Source organism: Mizuhopecten yessoensis, unplaced genomic scaffold (assembly GCF_002113885.1).
Source record: "Mizuhopecten yessoensis strain PY_sf001 unplaced genomic scaffold, ASM211388v2 scaffold10567, whole genome shotgun sequence".
Taxonomy (NCBI): domain Eukaryota; kingdom Metazoa; phylum Mollusca; class Bivalvia; order Pectinida; family Pectinidae; genus Mizuhopecten; species Mizuhopecten yessoensis.
Window position 1 is genome coordinate 368,998 of NW_018408611.1, and position 23,198 is coordinate 392,195.

The 23,198-nt window shown below is 34.7% G+C and overlaps 1 protein-coding gene across 4 annotated transcripts; it reads right to left on the reverse strand.

The window, feature by feature from the left end:
* Positions 1–6,159: 6,159 nt before the first annotated feature.
* LOC110461121 (sialin-like) lies at positions 6,160–17,081 on the reverse strand. Of its 4 annotated transcripts, none has more exons than XM_021514427.1 (11): positions 16,887–17,081; positions 15,151–15,347; positions 14,235–14,471; positions 13,685–13,772; positions 13,020–13,115; positions 12,520–12,647; positions 11,846–11,995; positions 10,964–11,096; positions 9,779–9,934; positions 7,391–7,476; positions 6,160–6,361 (listed from the first exon to the last, which is right to left on the reverse strand). In XM_021514427.1, exons 1-11 carry the CDS (start codon positions 16,966–16,968, stop codon positions 6,167–6,169), a joined length of 1,548 nt encoding a protein of 515 aa, XP_021370102.1. In that variant the 5' UTR covers positions 16,969–17,081; the 3' UTR covers positions 6,160–6,166. The 4 variants fall into 4 exon arrangements, with proteins under 4 accessions (XP_021370102.1, XP_021370101.1, XP_021370103.1 ...); XM_021514426.1 differs by having other exon boundaries at positions 13,670–13,772; XM_021514428.1 differs by having other exon boundaries at positions 13,670–13,772; positions 15,151–15,268; positions 16,887–16,954.
* Between the last annotated feature and the right edge of the window lie 6,117 nt (positions 17,082–23,198).

Sequence of the window (23,198 nt, forward strand, 5' to 3'; positions counted from 1 at the left end):
TCAAAACCTTGTTACGTGACACGATAATAAAGAAATGAAATCACGTCCAGAGTGTCAGCAACTATTGGGCAAAAAAAGAAGTTTACCAACTCCAAGCAGGTCTATCCAATGAGTCTCCCATGCGAACACCTATAGTGGATGTGGACGAAATTCGTATATATATACATTATCTCGTTTTATATGTCAAAACCATAAATATGGTTTCTTCTTTTGCAAAATATTTACTACTGGATTATACCCGTCCTTATATCCTGAATTTTCTTTGAAGCTAATCGGTTTTATACGGCCTGGACTTTTTTGTAGTTCAAATCAGATACAGTGTATTTTAAAGTCAATACAAATGTACAATTCTGTGGCAATATCTTGTAAGGATTTTGAAGAAATCTAGGTTTGATGAACAGCTTAATAAAATTACAATTTCGCAAACTCACAAAAACAAACAAAATAAATCTGCTGCACCCATTGGAATATTTGGGATCTTTATTCTTCATTCTCCTGTTAACTATCTTTTATTTCCTAGCGCCTTGCTTGGCAACACCTCACATTTGGCCTTAATATTAAGCGTTCGCCCAGGTGAGGAAGGCAATGGGTTCTGTCCCCAGGCCGGGACATACCAAAATCCTTAAAAATGTTAGTTGTAATTCCCTGCTTAACGTTCAGCATTAACAGGAATGGCAACAACTGGTTGACCCGTTTTCAGTATAATGTGACCAGGTGGAATGCTTTGCTGGGTGTCGTCGGCACGGTATTTCAGTGAGATAGCACTATAAAGTCGGAATCCGATCCGCGCTATCACAAGGAGGCAAGAATACACACACGCAAGCACGCATACAGTATACACATGACCTAAGCTGTTTATAGGACGTTAAACAAAATATACCAAACCAAACTTTAAACTTCAAATCACTGGAAAATGTGTCTGAGACGTTGGCACTAGGGGTAATTGAACGGCTTATGGGACCCTGTTGTGTTGCTTTTGTTGCACCCCATTGCAATCCCTTCATTACCAAAAAGCATTTTAAAATGTAGATTTTTTTTTTAAAAAAACAGAGTATCTTAACAATTAACGGAATCATTCTACTTTGCAATTATTTTCAAAAAGACGCCATCAAAAAATAATACCACAATAGTATAAAGTAAAACAGCATAAGCTGACGTATATTTGAAAGTAGATTGTGGATAATTTGCAGCTACTATAGTGAAAGTGTTGCAATGTTTAGGTGAACAGTGCATGGTCTAAAGGGTAAGTGGCAATGGCATAAAGTACTTAACACATAGGAATGTCCCGTCGTGTACTTGCCATAGTGAATTGTATGAAGGGTTTGTGACAAAGTGCATGGCCTGAACGAGTCAGGGCAAAGTGCATGTCCTGAAGGTTGGATAAATAATGCATAACTTGAAGAGTTTGAGGCAGAGTGCATGACCTGATTGTAAGAAACATAAAGCATATAGGGTTTAAGACAGAGTACAAGGCTTAAATGGTTTGAGGTAGAGTTTATGGCTTAATTGGTAAGAAAAATAAAGCATGAACTGGAGGAGTGGACACAAAGTGAACGGTCTGAAAGTTAGAGACACAGAGCATGGGCTTAAAGGATCGAGACACATCAATGTGTGAAGGCTTTGAGACTTACATCACTGTGGGAAGGCTTTGAGACTTACATCAATGTGTGGGGGCTTTGAGACACAACAATGTGTAAAGGGTTTTAGACTTACATCAATGTGTGAAGGCTTTGAGACACATCAATGTGTGAAGGCTTTGCGACACATCAATGTGTGAAGGCTTTGAGACTTACATCACTGTGTGAAGGCTTTGAGACCTACATCAATGTGTGAAGGCTTTGAGACACATCAATGTGTGAAGGCTTTGAGCCTTACATCACTGTGTGAAGGCTTTGAGACTTACATCAATGTGTGAAGGCTTTGTGACTTACATCACTGTGTGAAGGGTTTGAGACACCTCAATGTGTGAAGGGTTTGAGACACATCAATGTGTGAAGGGTTTGAGACACATCAATGTGTGAAGGCTTTGAGACTTACATCAATGTGTGAAGGCTTTGAGACACAACAATGTGTAAAGGGTTTGAGACTTACATCAATGTGTGAAGGCTTTGAGACTTACATCACTGTGTGAAGGCTTTGAGACTTACATCAATGTGTGAAGGCTTTGAGACACAACAATGTGTAAAGGGTTTGAGACTTACATCAATGTGTGAAGGCTTTGAGACTTACATCACTGTGTGAAGGGTTTGAGACACCTCAATGTGTGAAGGGTTTGAGACACATCAATGTGTGAAGGGTTTGAGACTTACATCACTGTGTGAAGGCTTTGAGACTTACATCAATGTGTGAAGGCTTTGAGACACAACAATGTGTAAAGGGTTTGAGACTTACATCAATGTGTGAAGGCTTTGAGACTTACATCACTGTGTGAAGGCTTTGAGACTTACATCAATGTGTAACGGCTTTGAGACACAACAATGTGTAAAGGGTTTGAGACTTACATCAATGTGTGAAGGCTTTGAGACTTACATCAATGTGTGAAGGCTTTGAGACTTACATCAATGTGTAACGGCTTTGCGACACATCAATGTATGAAGGCTTTGAGACACATCAATGTGTGAAGGTTTTGAGACTTACATCAATGTGTGAAGGCTTTGAGACACAACAATGTGTAAAGGGTTTGAGACTTACATCAATGTGTGAAGGCTTTGGGACTTACATCAATGTGTGAAGGCTTTGAGACTTACATGAATGTGTGAAGGTTTTGCGACACATCAATGTATGAAGGCTTTGAGACACATCAATGTGTGAAGGCTTTGAGACACATCAATGTGTGAAGGCTTTGCGACACATCAATGTGTGAAGGCTTTGAGACACATCAATGTGTGAAGGCTTTGAGACACATCAATGTGTGAAGGCTTTGAGACACAGTGCATCAGTTGAACGGTTAGATATACTAAGCATTGCCTTGATTGTGAGAGCTATAGCTGATTACATGAAAAGATAAGTACTTTGCCTTGTTAAACTGGCAATTTTTCGGCATACGATACGTCACTACTATTATGCTTGTACCAACGGTTCTTTACTTTGCAAGGCATAGTTACTTAACTTGATTTGCATTTCTTACATTTTTGCCATGTTGCAATTTGTTAGCAGTGCGTCGTGGGATATGTATATATTCCTTTCATACGTTTCAAAAGTGAACATATAATATAAATACATACTGATACATACAGTGTTTTATTATAGTCTTTATAGCTAAGGATTGTTTTATAACTCTTGGATTTTTCATACTCACTCCTTCCTCGTCCTCAGGCATTGTTTCAATTTAGCGTCTTTCATCCTTGTTATAAATTAATCTCTTGAAATCACATATCCTCTTGGAATCAATCACAAGTGTAGCAAACGACTGACGTTTGAACTATAAAACATGAAATATTTATGTGACCACGTTTTGGTGGTTGATCCTATTGAGATAATTTCGTTAGAAGTATCAAATGAAATAACTCTGTTACAAATCTCTATTTATCAAAATGACAGTTTCAACCATTACAAGGATTTTTCCTTGACTACAATGTGATCCTTATTTATGCCATACTCTGTCCTGTATCTTACACCATATCAAAATGACTTCCTCACCTTGAATGCAATTTCTTACTAAAGTGTCCTGAATTGATACTAGCTGATTTCGGTACAATCCGAGTATGCTGTTGTGTTGCAGTATCACTTTTTGCCAAATTATCATCTCCCCATTTGGAAATATTCCAAGTACAAATTAAAAAACCTACAAGTAACATTTGTTTTGTTTTCCGGAACTCCTCATATTTATTCTATATTATTATCAACGACAACATCTTCTTGTGGTGTGTTGATGCCGTCATTTATGACCATTACACGGGGCGGATTGTAGTGATACTTTTTCTGTCTGTTTCATTGTTGTTTTAACTCGTAAGTTGGGATATTCAACTGATTCATGGAATGAAATTAAAATACCTTGTAGTTTGTTAAAATTTATGTTTATTGATGTCTAACGTTCTATATACTGATGTTAACATTGTCCAGCAACCAAGCTCCACGGAGCAGCCGTTTTATGCTGATTTTCTAGTAGACTACGGCAATACATTCCGAAGTGCTGATTTACTTCTGTTGTTTTCTTTATTTATCAAAACTAGTTGTCTGAGGTGACACTCCAGTCTAAGCAAACGCCATTAATAATTTAATAAAAATAAAAACAAAACAAAAGATAAAATTTAGGATTATTATATACAATGACATTCTAAGGTTAAGTTCGCTGTCTGAGGATTATATAAATTGTCGTTGAAGGGTTAAGTTCGTTGTCAAAGGATTATATATACTCTTAAGTCAAAATATAAACAGCGGACTTGCTTCGCGATTATAACTTATCTATAACAGGAAAATTAAAACAGGAAATTAAAAGATATTACTGCAAGACTAACTGAAGCACAATGATGATTTTCAGACAGTTGCATTTGAATCATTGTATTAAAAATAATGGCATTCTCAAATTGAAGATATTTGCTGTTTGGTTATTTTATACAATATGATCCACTTATAACTAATATCAACAGCAACATAATTTTATAACTTAATTCATTGAAATATTGTAAATTGTAATGACCAATGTTTTTGGAAGGACAACATAGGACAGATGTATGGGTGTAGTGTAATGTATTTCTGGCATACTGTATCCTGTATACACCTCTCATAGGTGCAATTACAAATATCTTAGGTTTATCGTTGCCATAAAGCTGTATCGATGTCGAGACAGATATGCATCCTCCGTATTACATTAATTTATACTGATACACTAAATACTATGACAGTTTCTATGGGTTAAGGAGTGTGTGTGTGTGTGTGTGTGTGTGTTTCTTTGTTACTTTTTAGAGTCGGCCCCCTGATGACGTGTCTGAACATTTTTGTTGTGTCGTTACTGTCTTCTTTCACATTGTCTTCCATATAACTTTGCATGAAAACCACGGGTCAGACGCTTTTAACTCAAACTTTGTTTCGCTCCAGCCGATCATCCAACAAAACAACAAGCTGCTGCCGACAATGGATGTGAAAATTCCTAAAGCACCTATAAAGCCTCCTAAAGCTTCCAAACTGCAAGTAAAAATATCCAATGAAAATATTCATATTAAACGACTTCTTAAACCCCACCGAGGTTCCGTGCGTACTACCGACAGAACGATCATTAATTATTTTAAAGTCTCCTGGAGAAACCCCAATAGACACTTGTTACACTGGGGGTGCTTCACAGACCAACAAATCAAGTGTCAATGGTACCTGTTTTCGTACTAATTACTATAACCCCCGTTATGGGGGTTATAGTAATTTATAATTAATCTACACCTGCAGTTATATTCCAAACATCAACTATTGTAAAATCTCCTCCCAAAAATTCGCCCGGGCAAATTTTGATATTTCATTCTTTGGAAGCACCGAGTATAAGCAAAACGGATTTTAAGCATTGGAAAAGGCTGTTCAATTTGACATACACATACCGTTTCTTGGTAGAGGACAATTTACTTCACTCGATGAGGTACAAGCGGCATTTGCGACATATGTAGACGCCTCCACCACGCGAAGGACTACGAACGTTTGTATGATGACGTCGAGTCGTGTTATAAACGCTTGGAAACCCGGCATTATATGATGTATAAACATCATAGAGATATAAAACAGTTCCTTCACATATTGTGTTGTTTATAGAGACATTAAATAGATTAATTGATTTCCTCTACCTTCGGTGTTGCTTAAAAAGATATAGAATAATGTAATAAATTCCTTCCACCGACATCGTTGTTTATGGAGAAATACAATAGATTAACTAATAAGCCTACCTACGGTATAGCTTATAAATATAGAATATCAAATAAGGTATTCCTTCATCCTACATTGTTGTTTACAGAGAAATAGAACAGATTAATTACCTCTACCTTCAGTGTATCCTATAAAGATATTAGATAAAGTAATCAATTCCTTTCACCTACAGTCTTGTTTAAAGAGATATAAATAGATTGACTAATTACCTCAAAATCAGTTTTCCTTGTTAAGATATAATATACAAAGATTAATTCCTTCTCTTCCACTTACAGTGTTGATTTTAAACAAATCATAAAAAACACTTCTGACGACCTATCCTTTATTCATAATTTTCCGCACTTATATCATATTGAACCATTGTATCGGGATTGGGGTCATTTATTGTCCTGTTATCGCTTGGTATTTTGTTCCATTCAGCCTCAGTACCTTTACCGAACACCAGAAACGTCAATGTCCCAGCCACGTAAAAAGCCATAGATACGTAAAATATCGTCTGCCACTGTTGCATAGTTTCCTGAAAAATAAGTCGTTAACGTTATTAACATAAAAACTGTTATTGAACGTTGGCATCCGTTTTAAGTTAACTTCTTCGCAGCATTTCATAAGCGTTTCATATATGTTCGCATTGTCTTATAACGAAAGCACCCAAACATATTTATAGGAAAAACAGTCACAAATAGTTCAAGATCATACTCATTGTAATTGATATGACAAGCAGCAGAGAAAAACAGAAATATGCAGGGGAGAAGTTATATATAGAGATATATAGGAGAAGTGCTCCGGTTGCAATATTTGTCAATTAAAATTGGTTTTAAACCTTCTTATTAATTTCATGAATAATTGTACATATACATTTAAAAAAAATATTTTTTTATAAACTTTATTTAGTTAACAACAATTATGAAACAAGTTATTTCAACTTATATTAAACACTCTTGTTTGCCCGGATGTTAGCGCGTGGGGGGTCTTAGTGTGGGAGGAAACCGGGGTACCCGGAGAAAACCCACATGGTCGGGCAGATGACCCCAACCTTTTCACGTCCGATCGGGGAATCGAACCCCGGCCGCCTTGGTAAAAGGCAAGTGCGCTATCCACTGCACCGACCGACCACCCATAAATATACATTTAGTATGATATTGCCATTTATTTTGAATAGAATATATGTTTACTCCAATAACAAAGTATCAATGTTGAGGTCTGACTGAATGCCAGTTTCATAAGAACAATACATATCGATATTGAAATAATTGTATTACCAATTAACTAAAAATTTCGTTATCTTGATACATTCATTTACGCCATAAAAGTAACAAATACAGTTTTCATAATTGTTGATAAATTTAAACGATCATTTTGTGACAATAAATGTGGAAAGAGTTATATATCAAAATAAACACAAACACTGTTGTTCGGATAAAACACCCACATTGCTTATGTTAGGAATACACCCAAATTTGCGTGTACGAATTCACACACATTGTTAAATAATTGGATTACACATACATTACCCTTTATAGTAATACACACATAGATATATCCTTACATTATTGTTAGTGAGAACTCCTACAAAGTAAGGGGATATAACTCCTGCTACATTTGAGGAAAAGTTGATAAGTCCCATCAAGATCCCTGAAAGATAAATATGAGTTGTTTAGATATCATATAAACTCAACAAAATCGTTCTCCCGTGACAATGGCATTGTCGCTGTCGTTGCCATTTTGTAATAAAACAAAAACATGGAACAATAAATGCTCAATGCACTACATGTCCGATATAATATCATAACAGGAAATGACCTCTATATATATTTAAAACTTTATACACAAAGAGGTTATATATAATTGTGTTTACCTATTGCAATTTCTAAATTAAACAAGAGACCCAGGGGTTAAGTCTCCAAGGGTGGGGCAGACCCCAATGCCATCCTGGAAGCATATGTGTATTCATCTCTTTAAACTCAGCAATTGTATATATGGTTATAGAGTGGGGATCTCAACTGTTTCCAAGCTGTGACTAAGAACCTAGGTCCCTAGGGGCTTGGTCAGACCCCAGGGTCTATTCTTTTGGGCCCCACCTCTTAGCCGGGGGGTTAACCCCACCATTTGTACAATTTTGAATCCCTACCTCCAATGAATGCTTCCGATCAAATATGATCGATATCCATGGCATAGTTCTACAGAAGTCGTTTATAGCAATATAGCCAAATTGCCCCCTTTTTGCCCCGCCCCTCAGCCCCCTGGGGGGTCAGCCACACCATTTGTACAATTTTGAATTCCTGCCTCCCATGAATACTTTTGATCAAATATGATTGATATCCAGTGCAGAGTTCTACAGAAGAAGTTGTTTGTAGCAATATAGCCAAATTGCCCCCATTAGGCTCCGCCCCTCAGCCCCATAGGGGATCAGGCTCATACAAATTTTACCTGCAGACCCACTCCCCCTAACAAGTATTTCTGTCAAATATGAACAACTTCTGTTCAAAACAGTGGAAGATATGACCTATTATGTTTATTTCCTATATAAACTATACTAAACTTCACCCCCTCCCCAGGAACAAACGGGCGGGCTAGAAGACATGAAAATCACAATATTTATAAACCACCCAAAGGCCTTTACAACTATGAGTAGTATTTGGTTTTAGCATTTCTGGAAATGGAGAAGAGGATTTTTTAATCTTTTCTAAATTTTCCCCTTTTTGGCCCCTTACTCATCCCTCTAGGAGGCTACACCCTTATTTCATAAATATATTGAGCCCCTGGTCCCAAGGACGCTCCATATCAAATTTAATTAAAATCCAATCAGTCGTTCAGGAGATAAAGGCTTTTAAAGGGAAAAGTTGACGACGGACGCTGCGGTATTGCATAAGTATGGCAAGCCAACTTAACATTTATTCAAGGAGCAATGTCGATCCTGTATTTCATCGAATTATATAATTATATAAGATATCTCATATACAATAAAGATATCTTATATCTATATAAGATATCTTATATACTATATGAGATATCTCATATAGAAATTAAATGAGATATCTTATATAAGTATATAAGATATGATATATACTATATAAGATATCTTATATCGCATATAAGATATCTCATTTAATTTTTCTATATAAGATATCGCATATAATATATAAGATATCTCATATAATATATAAGATATCTCATATATTATATAGGATATATCTCATATATTATATAAGATATCTCATATATTATATAAGATATCTCATATATTATATAAGATATCTTATATAATTGAAATATCGTTGCTCTATAAGATATCTGATATAGAATGAGATTTCGTGGCATTGAAAACCAGAAACTAATTTCTTCCTCGAGAATCATTCGGAGCACATTCAGGATTGCATTGGGCGCAATGGCGGAGAGGGATGGTACGGGTACGGAGAGGGATACGCTATTCGATGGTATTGAACAATGTATTGAGCAGGCCGAACAATTCCTTATATAAGGTAACGGTTCTTAAGGGCGTATAATTGCCCATATAGTAGATCCTCGGGATATTCCGGACGGGGAGACTTCATTTTCGACATTTTGTTAAAATCTCGTTCCTATATAAGATATCTTATTTAGTAACGAGACTTTAATTATATAAGATATCTTATATAGCTATATGAGATATCTTATATATTATATAAGATATCTTATATACAATATAAAATATCTCATATACTACATTGTATATGAGATATCTTATATACGATATAAGATATCTCATATGCTATATAAGATATCTTATATATTTTTTTGAAATACAAGATCGACATTGCTCCTTGAATAAATGTTAAGTTGGCTTGCCATACATAAGCTCACTTGCCCTTCGGGTAGGTGAGCTAAAAAAACGCTAGAAAGAGAGATAACCAATGGAATACAGAGTATTTCAACGTCATTGAAATTGAATATTTACCTGAAAAATTGAAACCAATATCTAGGAAGCTAACCCAGACACCTGACCCACAAAAACCCAGCATTCCATTTCCCACAACGATCAGTGTAACGATAACCACGTGGTCACATCCAGCCAATGGTATGAAAGGGAGGCAGAGGGCAGCCGAAAGCAGACCTAGTAATGATAATAAGGAATTAAAACAGTTTAGAATGTATACTCGATAATGATAATAAGGAATTATTCTGGATATCATTTTAGAAAGTAGATCTCGTAGTGAAAGAAATTAATCTGGATATCATTTAAAAAACTACATGAATTGATAGAAATTAAGCTGGATATTATTCAAAGAAAATAGAGTACAGTTCAATATAAAAAAACTGTAATAAAATATTAAGTTTGTACTCATTTAAGAAGAATCGAGCAGAGAGGAAGATTAAAACTATCAGAGTGTTAGGGTTTAGTTTAAATATATGTTGTTGACTATGGAAATAAAACGATTTTGACATAAGTTATAAGAGTTATTAAATCTCGTTACTGTATAACCAACTAGTATTTAGGCAAATCCTATCATCAAGAAATACTTAAAGCAAAGAACGATAACAATGTCGACGGTTCGGATAAAGCTTAAGTTTATATGACCATTGTGTACAAGAAAATTACAAGTAAGTTGATATGTTTAGTGAAATTCGTCCTAAGTCATAACCAGACACCTCAATGGAATGACGTTTTTAATCCTCAGATATTTACCTCGTTAAAGTCAAACCTTATTGAATGTTGAAGGGTAAATCTATTATGTTTATGATCCAGTAGTATTTATTTATCCAATTAACGATACTGGAACATTTTATGGGTTTATGGGAATACACTTCAATCTCCATGCGTAGGTATAATTAAGTCAAACTTCACGTGTGATATAGCTATTTAAATACATTAAGTAGACAAATGTAGTCAACAAAAGTAATAACATTTCGTTATTAAATCATGATCCTTACATGAATCCCCCTCTCTCTATCGATGTCTGTGGGTGTCATTTTGTCGGTCTGTCGATCTGTCAAGAAGTCAGTTATGCCATAAGCAGCCCAAGAAATTATAAAACAAATTCATCCTTTGTGATATATCAATAACGTCTAATTTTAAAAATGAAATATCACGACTTCGCCAGAATCATTGACTGACAAGCATTGTATATAATATTATACATACTGACAGAGGTAAACAGTTTTCGGACGGCGATTGTGGAGAGACATCCACTACGCCGAATATGGTCTGCTAGCCAGCCGCCAAGTAATCCTGTCAGCACCGTCACTAGATTTGGAATGGCCAACAATAAACCGTCCTTAGACCAACACAAAGTGTCCCAGAAATAATTCAAACTCATTATACAGCCTGTAATATCTATACTACATTGTAATGTATTATACTCGTACATATAATGAGTGGGCAAAGCTCTAGATCATCACTAAACATGTATCTCTACTTGATTTAGTCTATACATAAAGTTAATTATTAAAATGATGTATCCAAGCTTTTGTTCTGACTTCGATGCACAGATAAGTAGTCTTCTATAAGCCGTGTCTTTCTCCAAAAACTAAAGCGTCCTTGAAAGCTAACTCCCTCAGGAGATGTGAAAGCTAACTCCCTCAGGAGATGTGCACGGTGTTTGTCCTGAGCTCACGTTCCCATTCTTTGGACAGTAACGTATACGATGTAAGAAGGGGTTACACAACTCTCGATATGTTTCTGGCTGACATTTCGCTTTTGTTTCAGTATGATTAATATTTAAAGTAAGCAAGCTTGTTACTTCAATCACGCTTTCACTTTATATCAAAAATATCTGCGCGCTTCATATGAGTGACATAAACTCAACAGAACATCACTATATCCTTCAAACCTATATTATACACATATGTAACTGTGTCATTAAATAATCTTAAAGTCGAAATCAAAGTTAAACAGATATGTAATTATTTGAGGTTTTCTTAAAAAATAAAAAAAATAAACATGTTAATAAAGTATTAAATACATGTTTTGTGTATTTTGAAACCTTTTATGATATGATTCCGAGGCTGTGAAAGTTTTACGTACCTGTGTTATATCAAACTTTTGTATCTTGTTCATGTATGTTGGCAATACTGTGGTAGTTATATAGGCGCCCCAAGACTGGAAAAATACTGCAAACATAATGGCCCATATCGCTGGTGACGTCAGAATGCCTTTCCAGGGTGTCGGGTAGCTCTATAAGTGTGAATTTCACAATTAAATGTCAAGAGACGACAGTGATATCGCTTCATTTTAATCTGTTACTTGTTATATTTCAGACGGAAACACCCAGCTTTCTGCGATAAGTCCGACAAATTACGTTTGGACGGATCTTGAAGTTGATTGTGACTTCATTCCTGAGCGTGGTTTTTAACAAATTTATAAAGTCAATTAATTCAAAGAAAATTCAATGGTGAATCTGTGTTGCTTGATGTTAAACGTGAGAAAAATTAACATAAACATTTTAAATGAAGTAAAACTGTTAGTAGCTAATAGAAATTGATAGCTGACATGTTCAATGGTATACTTAGTGAATGTCTGTAAGTGTTTGGCATACCAGGATTATTTTACAGTCGCCCGATATTAATATTCCACATCTGGGTGAATTTGACATATCATTATAATTTGTCTATACACTGTACTCAGTAACTAGAAGGTCAGTGTATCATTGAATCCACGAATGTACGGAGGAAGTTGCATATGACCAAATATAAAGTTACCTTATTTTCTCTTTGTCCAGCTGTACTTTCTATGTATTTTCTTTCTTTAGATGAAATTCGGGGATGAGTGGCAGGAGTTTCGTATATAAGAAAATGCCAAAATAAAAACCAGACGCATCCGACACCACCTATAGAAATACAAAAAACGCATAATTCTTACAATGGTTTACCGTAGTTTGCAGCTGAATCAGTTGAAATCATAATGATGCTTTATTGAAGTACTGCAAACGAAATTTTCTTTTTTAAATTTCCGTTCCTCCTCTTATACGATATGACTAAAAAAATCAATTGATTTTCTACTTTTGTAATATTTTCAAGTTTTGGCAAATACCATTAAAATTTGGTATTGTCTATTATACCATATGTGATAACACGTTCAATTCCGTCGCTCATATAAACACAAACAAGTGTAAAATGATCATGTTTTTCTTATAATTCAACAATTGTAATAAAGAGTTGACCAGTAACAATGATACGTTGAACAAGATCAGAAATCTTACCGAAAATATAAAAGCTAGCAGGCCAACCTCCCAGGAGGTGTGAGCTACATAGATAACCCGATACTGGTAACACGATAACATTCCCTACGAACGCACCTGAAAGATAACGGATGGTGTTATGTCATTGCTTCTGTTAACATTATTTGTTACTCTGCATTGTATGTACCATGTATTACAAAGCATTGCTAATATAATGGTGTGACACAATGAGACTTTAATGGTGTGACACAATGAGACTTTAATGGTGTGACACAATGAGACTTTAATGGTGTGACACAATGAGACTGCATATACAGCAAAAAACTATATTTTGTTAGATGTTTTCATTGGTCTAGCTATGAACAGGCGAGACTACACACAATGAAACACTAATACATGAAGTTCCTCGCCCTTCGATATGAGATTTACAGGTAGCACTATAACTTTTCCTATTATAAATGCATGGTCGTTAAAAATAACAAAACTAAGACAAAATACTTTAGGTAAACCCTGGTACTTTCATAGAAAAATAAATTTTAAGAAGCACAGCAAAAATACATATCCATATATTACGCTCATGTAAATTGACAATAGTTATATTCGTAAATAAGTTCAAAGTAAATTTGTTTCACAAAATGCACCACCGTTAGCATTACCACCGTTAGTATTACCAGTGTTAGTATTACCAGTGTTTGCAGTAGCAGTAAGTAGAGTTCTCTCCATTTCTGGTGTCCATTTTCCTTGCATATTCGCTATGGCTGTGAACGCTGCGCCCTGAAAGACACAAGCAGTAATACGTATTGTTTATTCGTGCTTTATCCATTTTTTTGATAATAGAGCTATTTCACTGAGAACACGTAATAGAAATGCAATGTCCATTCCTCGATTTATAACACGTGTTATCACAGGAAAAAAACAAGCACAAATCTGCTAATCTTATACTGGATTTGAAAAGAAAAATCATCTGCCGTTGACGCAAACAAGGTATTTGTAAAACGGAAGTGGTGTTATTGAGGGAAATGACACCTAGACTAGCACTTTTGACTTTCGTGTCTGAAGCCTTTTTGAATTATTCAGCTTTGTTATCTAAGTATTCTCCTTTTTGAAGAAAGGTAATGACATATTGCCAAGACAACCACTCCAGACAGCGGGAGCTATTTTACCGAATCGGAATGAATCACATAACAGAATTGTTTGTGCTGTTGAGCAATATTATAGTATGTATATTGTAATTACCGAAACTAATCCCTCAATCACCCTAGTGGTAATGAGTGCCCACGTGCCGAACTCAGCAGCAACAAGAGGGGTCAATATGGTCAGTATTGCCATGATCAATATTCCAAATCCAACGAGATGTTTTCCGCCAAACCTCTCCGACAACATTCCTCCTGGTATCTGTGTAGCAACGTATCCATAGAAAAAGGAGCTGAGAATGAGCCCTTGGGTAGCTTCATCCCAGTCAAAATCCATAGCCTGAATTAACAATAATGGAAATGGAAATAAGAAAATGTATTTTTGATATATCTAAACCATCCCATGGAAATAGAAAGATAACAGATTACATGTTTTGTTTTGGTTTATATTGATATCTTATATCATCACTATTGGCTCTAACACTTCCACGCATATGTAGGCCAGGGTCAATATTCATAAAAACTGTTGTCGTGCTCAAGTATGAATTCTGTGCTCAAACCTACTTTTTTTTTAACTTAAAAGTTTTAAAATTATGTCCCATGGTCAAATAACAAGTTTAATCATCAAAACAGTATTCGATTAAAAATATCTCCAAAACTCTCCAGATAACAAAACGTTCTTTTCATTTATTTACCCCATGAATAATAAATGGGGCTTGAGCACAAAATCTGAGATTGAGCATGAGAAAGATTTCGTGAATACCGGCCAAGATGTTTACATTTCAGAAGGGCTTGGGATATTTCATGCATTACAATAAAACCGCGTGTAAATCGAATAATAAGTTTGTAGATATTGTGGCAAAAATGAAAACAATAATCGTACATATATATTTATGAACTTTGTTTAACAGTCAGTGCGAAAGTGCAAGTTACAATTGTAAAGCATAGCAGAAATCAAAGTTAATCAGTTTTATGCGGACATGATACAAGATGTCGTAACATTTCTGTTTATTGTTTACCTTATTAGCTGTTTGTTGTGTTGTAATGTTGTTAACCGGATCTGGACACTCCCCATAATCGGATGCGTTAGGATTTGAGATGCTGTCTGTGTGATTTGCCATTGCTACCATAGCAACGCTAAGGTTGTACCGAAGAGCATACAGGTTAAAGTAACCGATAAAAGATAAAATTGTAAAAGTGTGTCTTGCTCCATATCCTGGCAAAAAAAAAATGTATTGCTATTGATCACACAACGAAACTATTATAGATTAGAATAAACAACAATGCTATTCAGTTTAATGTATTTTGTGTAATTGCGGTCATAATGGTGTCTTAACATGGACTTATGTCATGGAATTATGCCATAAAAACTAAGGTTAAGAAAACGTGTTGCCGTCAAGTGCCTCCTTTATGTGGGTTAGCACTTTCAGTTTTTTTCTGTCCTCCGTCGTTAGCTGTCCGTTCTTTTACATCGAAATTTTAATAGCATTTACTACTGAACAGATTTCGCTTACACTTGGACGAAATATTGTGTTTCGAGTCTCGTTGAAGCCAAATACATTTAGCATAGCCACCATATTAAGCATTTTGTTGTTTTTTACTTCAACTCTAATTTTACAATTTTGTTGAAATACGCATGCATGCATAGTCTTGGCCAACATTTTGTCCCAGCAGATTCAAATCCAATATGGTAGCCATCTTGAAACCATTTCTGAACTTCAAATTATATATTATACGGAAGTGGTTTCACTGAAACTTATATAACATGATGAGTGCATTATTCTAACTTTATACTGTTATTTTTTAACCGATTCAATATCCGATATTCCCGCTATGACTGCCATCTTGAAATTTCGTCAAGAATTTATCCCAAATTCTACAGAATCAATTTCTGTAGCACTTGATTGAATGATCGTTGCATGTTCCTTAACAATTCTTTAGTCGATTTGTTTTGGTCGGTATGACTACAACTTATGTGAAAAGGAACCGTAGATAATCTTGAACATGTGTTTGTTGTTTTTATGTTGATTCGAAATCAGATATGGCCACCAATTCCGACATCTAGAAATTGTAACCTAGATTTACGTGTCAGATGTTGTTAAAGAAGCAGGAACCCTTCACTCTTTTTGAACACTTGACATTTATGTCCTTGTTATTTTACTATTGTCTCATGCACACATTGGGAAACAGTCAAACATTTTAAACCTCAGATACGATAACTTTAGTCTCTGTTTATACCTGTACGATACGATAACCTGTGTCTCTTACTCTATCTGTGTGCTACAAGAGATTTACCTGTGTGATACAAGAATTTACCTGTGTGATACAAGAGACTTACCTGTGTGATACAAGAAACTTGCCTGTGTGATACAAGGGACTTACCTGTGTGATACAAGAATTTACCTGTGTGACACAAGAGACTTACCTGTGTGATACAAGAGACTTTCCTGTGTGATACAAGAGACTTACCTGTGTGATACAAGAGACTTACCTGTGTGATACAAGAGACTTACCTGTGCGATACAAGATACTTACCTGTGCGATACAAGATACTTTCCTGAGTGATACAAAATACGTACATGTGTGATACAGGATACTTACCTGTGCGATACAAGAGACTCACCTGTGTGATACAAGAGACTTACATGTGTGATACAGGATACTTACCTGTGCGATACAAGAGACTTTCCTGTGTGATACAAGAGACTTACCTGTGTGATACAAAATACGTACATGTGTGATACAAGAAACTTACCTGTGTGAACGGGTATTTGTTTAGATTCCTTTTTATCTAGTAGTTTACTTTTCTCGCCCAGTTCGTCATTTACAGATGTCATATTTACAGAAATCCAGGTGTGTCTGCTCAGTCTGTTTGTGAGGTTTATGCTTGATTTCCATCTATATCCTTATACAGTTCGATGTTAACTGGAATCTGATTCACAATTAATCAGTATCCTTAGGTTAAGTTATTAACGTCCCTCGATTTGGTTATCATACATTTCGCAGCGCTTATCTGTCATAACCCTGATATGTGAGGTGGCCCTTAAAGCGACACATTCGTTCAGCTTTATTATCAAATGAATGTTTAATAGTTTTCATTTCCTGACTCAATGAACAAGGCAATCAACTAAATCAATTTAATTTGATATGTTGTGTCGTAAGATCGGTACAGAAAGTGACCGTGACAAAATTTATCTATCTGGGTGGTTTTTTTTATAATTAATGAGCAGTGATATTCAATGTTAAAATATAAAGATTGTCTTATTTTGCATTTGAAGATTTTTGTTTTTAATATGAATCAAATAATATCTGTCGTAGTCTGTCTTACCACGGGTAGATTACCAATACAAACCGTACAATTCTGTCGTTTATATGCTAAAGGTATTGTTATTACTTAATGACAAATATGTTTATAAATAATACATTTTTCACAGCCATTGTGTAATCAGATCAATCAATATAAAACATAAGCATTGATAAATATATCGCACATATTTCTATTTTTGTATATTTTAATTTGGTTAGGAGAAAATTAGAAAAGAAAAAACCGAATATTCCTTATTTTGAAGATAAGGAAGAAAAATCTCTATCCTATGAGGAAGTTTCTTGTCAGTCTGGCTCTCGACTGAAAACAACTCATATAATAAACAGTCATGAATCCCCTCATCTGGAGCAGTTCTTCAGGCTCACCATCAAGGCAGGGAAAGATTCTATCAGTCTTTTTTTGTGTTTTTCGAAGTGTTTTAGTGTAATTCTACGTTATTGTTTTCACTTTTCTTTTTAAATCTTTTTTTGTCTCTTCGAATCAACTATGATATATACATGTATGTCTATTTTAATCCTGGTATATTGACACTAACGCTGTTTTGTTTATTACTTAGAAAGATAATATGATTGGTGAGTGTTAATAAAAGGTTCCGACAAAAAGTAAAAATCATCAGAACGTCGTTGTGGTAAATATAAACACAAATATGTAATTGGATTGTCTACACAATATTTAATTGGGCATTACTTATTCTTTCGAAACTTGTTAATTTAAATACAACCCAAATTAGATAAATCAAAACATTGTTTATAAAACAATAATATAATAATATAATATACAACATTTGATATAGCGCTCTATCTAGCGCACTCCTCTAAGACACTCTAAAGCGCTTTACAGTACATAGATATACAATTAATACAATAAGCATATACATTAATCGATACAACTTTGAGGAATTCGCAGGAGCTGCCTTATCAGGCGCTAACTACTAGTCCTATGCCACCTGGCTAATATCTCCTTATTTTTGTAAGCCTGCGTGTGTGCTGGAGATGCAATGTGTTCTGTTTGTAGTGGGACCGTGCTTCCATTGGCATCATTTATAGTGCCGCCTCACTTGACTGCTACAGCACAGATACCGCAACATCCACCCAGACCGATTTATACTCCACCTGGGTTGTTGGAGTTTTATGGGCATGCCTCCGACGACTGCGGGGATCGGACCCCGGCCGCCTGCGTGGAAGGCCGGAGTGTTAACCACTCGACCAATCCGCCCATATCTAATAATAATATCTAAAATAGAACGATCGATATAGATGCATATGGGTATGCCATACGCTATATTGTGTTTAAGTGTTCGAATTATTTTGCGACCATTTGAAGGTTTGAGCGTTATATACTGATTAGGATTGCGGATAGCTATTAGATACACCACCGCCCAGTCAATGTCAGGTGACCTCTAGGAGCTCTCACTTCACTGTCCTTCACTGACACCAAACTTTTTACATCTAACAGACTTTTTTCTTTCCCCCTTAAAATGCATATTTGTTTTAATGCGAGACATATTATCAGAGAATTTCAATATTACGCGCAGGACAGAAGTTGGCAAGGAGGGCCGTAGCAGAGATGTACATGTAAAGGAAATCCAAATAAACGATAACTTAAAAACAAGCAGATAGATAAAAACTCACCAATAAATAATGATAGCAAATACACATAAAAAGGTAGACCCTGAGATGCAAGTCAGGGAAAGAAAACCTCGCAAATATAAATTTATTTTCAACTTTTCATGATCTATGATTAGCCGAAAATAATATCTCGGGTTTATTAAAATATGATTTGTGAAGTAATGACCTCAGAGTGTGTGACAATATAGTAGATGTATAACATAGTAGATGTATGATAACAGAAAGTTTACTATCCTGATGTCCAGTTTATCCTTATGTCTGTTGTGAAGTGACCCTTACTATCTGCTGACTGTTTGTATTGATCAGCCAGTGTACCAAGTTGTTATCAGACTGTCCGATATCATAATCAGTATATAGTGTGTATAAAGTGTATTTGTATATAAGCTGTCTCTATCCATTGTCATTATAACTTTCAAACGTTTAAATAGTCGTCAATCCTAACAGTTAAACACAATCTAGCACAANTACATAGTAGATGTATAACATAGTAGATGTATAACTTAGTAGATGTATAACATAGTAGATGTGTGATAACATAGTAGATGTGTGATAACATAGTAGTTGTGTGATAACATAGTAGATGTGTGATAACATAGTAGATGTATAACATAGTATATGTGTGATAACATAGTAGATGTATAACAATGTAGATGTATAACATAGTAGATGTATAACATAGTAGATGTATAACATAGTAGATGTATAACATAGTAGTTGTATAATATATCAGATGTATAACATAGTAGATGTATAACATAGTAGATGTATAACATAGTAGATGTATAACATAGTAGATGTATAACATAGTAGATGTATAACATAATAGATGTGTGGTAACATAGTAGATGTGTGATAACATAATAGATGTGTGATAACATATTAGATGTGTGATAACATATTAGATGTATAACAAAGTAGATGTATAACATAGTAGATGTATAACATAGTAGATGTAACAAAGTAGATGTATAACAAAGTAGATGTATAACATAGTAGATGTATAACATAGTAGATGTATAACATAGTAGATGTATAACATAGTAGATGTATAACAAGGTAGATGTATAACATAGTAGATGTATAACATAATAGATGTTTAACATAGTAGATGTATAACAAAGTAGATGTATAACATAGTATTTGTATAACATAGTAGATGTATAACATAGTATATGTGTGATAACATATTAGATGTATAACAAAGTAGATGTATAACATAGTAGATGTGTGATAACATAGTAGATGTATAACAAAGTAGATGTATAACAAAGTAGATGTATAACATAGTAGATTTATAACAAAGTAGATGTATAACATAGCAGATGTATAACATAATAGATGTATAACATAGTAGATGTATAACAAAGTAGATGTGTGATAACATAGTATATGTATAACATAGGAGATGTATAACATAGTAGATGTATAACATAGTATATGTGTGATAACAAAGTAGATTTGTGATAACATATTAGATGTATAACAAAGTAGATGTATAACATAGTAGATGTATAACATAGTAGATGTATAACATAGTAGATGTATAACAAAGTAGATGTATAACATAGTAGATGTATAACATAGTAGATGTATAACAAAGTAGATGTATAACAAAGTAGATGTATAACATAGTAGATGTATAACATAGTAGATGTATAACAAAGTAGATGTATAACAAAGTAGATGTATAACATAGTAGATGTATAACATAGTAGATGTATAACAAAGTAGATGTATAACAAAGTAGATGTATAACATAGTAGATGTATAACATAGTAGATGTATAACAAAGTAGATGTATAACAAAGTAGATGTATAACATAGTAGATGTATAACATAGTAGATGTATAACAAAGTAGATGTATAACAAAGTAGATGTATAACATAGTAGATGTATAACATAGTAGATGTATAACATAATAGATGTATAACATAATAGATGTATTACATAATAGATGTATAACATAATAGATGTATAACATAATAGATGTAAAACATAATAGATGTATAACATAGTAAATGTGTGATAACAGAAAGTTTACAATCCTGATGTTCAGTGTGTCCTTATGTTTGTTGTGAAGTGACCGTTACTATCAGCTGACTGTTTGTATTGATTAGTCAGTGTACCAAGTTGTTATCAGACTGTCCGAGATCATAATCAGTATATAGTGTGTATGAAGTGTATTTGTATATAAGCTGTCTCTATCCATTGTCATTATAACTTTCAAACGTTTAAATAGTCGTCAATCCTAACAGTTAAACACAATCTAGCACAAGGCATACTCATGCTATATTTCTATCGTTTCTTGTCTTTTTTTCATAAATCAATGTTTGAAACTACAATTGTTTATACAATTATCAAGTAACCCGAGGGCTCATCCTCAGCTCCTTTTTCTATGGGCACGTTGCTACACAGATACCAGGAGGAATGTTGTCGGGGAGGTTTTGCGGGAAACAACTCTTTGTTTATGGAATATGTATCATGACAATACTGACTTGTTTGATTCCCTTGATTGCTAAGGTCGGTACGAGGGCGCTCATTATCTCTAGGGCGATCAAGGGATTAGCTTCGGTGAGTAGATATATATATATATATATATATATATAATAGCATTGGCATTTATCATTGAATCATGAAACAAGTGAACACTTTTTTGGATGACTTTTTCATTGATAACTGGACGGTATAAAAGTATACAAGCAATTAAGAAATGTTATGATTTATAGTGATTGTGACATATTGTGCATATGCAGATTACGACTTATAATGATATCAACTCTTTTTCCATACGTTTTATTGATAAATCGACCCGAGTTCATTAAAATCCTAATCGACAATAAATACCTGACATTACCGCTACATGTCAATATACACCCTTATATACAACTTAGATTGATATCACTTATAAAGTAAGTATCGCAAGGATTGACATAATTCTCCGTGTTTGTGTCGCTGGTCGTTCATTTTCCGTGCAAGTCAGATGGGTCCAATTGTGATACAATGATATATTGCTTTAATGTATAACTGATCTGCTAAGGTGTAAATAACAATAAATATCCATACAGGAAACTGTGTACGATACTGCTAAATATATGTTAGGAAATAATTACTACTCCTAAATTGTGATCAAGGGATGGGAAGGTACATACGTATTCAACCAGATAAACTACGTGTACATGTCAATAATTCTCAAAATATAACGCTTACTTTCGGTCCAACAATAAATGTATTTATTATAGTCACGGTATACCGTAATGTATGTAGTGCAGGTAGTACAGGTGTACTAGTGTCCGGATATAAGGCCAAGGTGACAAGGTAGCCGCGTGAGGCGGGACGGGTAACGTGTAACCGCACGTGTTACAGGTGCGACACGGTGTCTATAGAGTAATTAATGTAGTTTGAAGGTAACATAGTCATTCGAGTCTTGACGGTTCAACGATTCACTTCAAGAATTTATATTTCCTTTTGTTAAATCACAGAATTATGAAATTACCCCGTTATCCTTGAGACAGGCACGAACTCCAAGGAAGATTCAGGAAAGGGAATTCCTAGCGACTGCCAGGACCCGGATTCAGGACAAAGAAGAGGGAGAAGGAAAGAAGGATCGGTCACGTGCCCTTTGTATTTCATGTACTTGTTCCCTTAATTTAATGGCTGACCGTCGAAGAACACTCCCATAAATAGGTAAATAGGTGTTGAGTTTTATATGATAAATGCTTTATGTTCGGTTAAACGTTGTGAATTAGAATCATAAGGATTTAATATATCCTCAAATACAAAAATAAACCACATCTCAAAAATACCTTTTGCTTTGTATATATACACTGAAACACACAGCTACATGGACAATGCGTTGTTCGTCAGAGATGAAGCACAGGCAGTTATATAATATGGTCATGATATATTGGGTAACATAAATTATTGTCAAATAATCTCAGTTTAAGCAATGACTTAGCCTGACCTGTTCTCTTAATGAGCGTTCTTAGGGAATATTTATGTAGCTCATAGTCTCTGGAGAATGGCCTGTTATATTTGATATGTTCTGTAAGATTTCTGATATTGTTCTTTGTTTGACTTCTTCAAGCACATATACAAACTTTAAAAGACAAATGT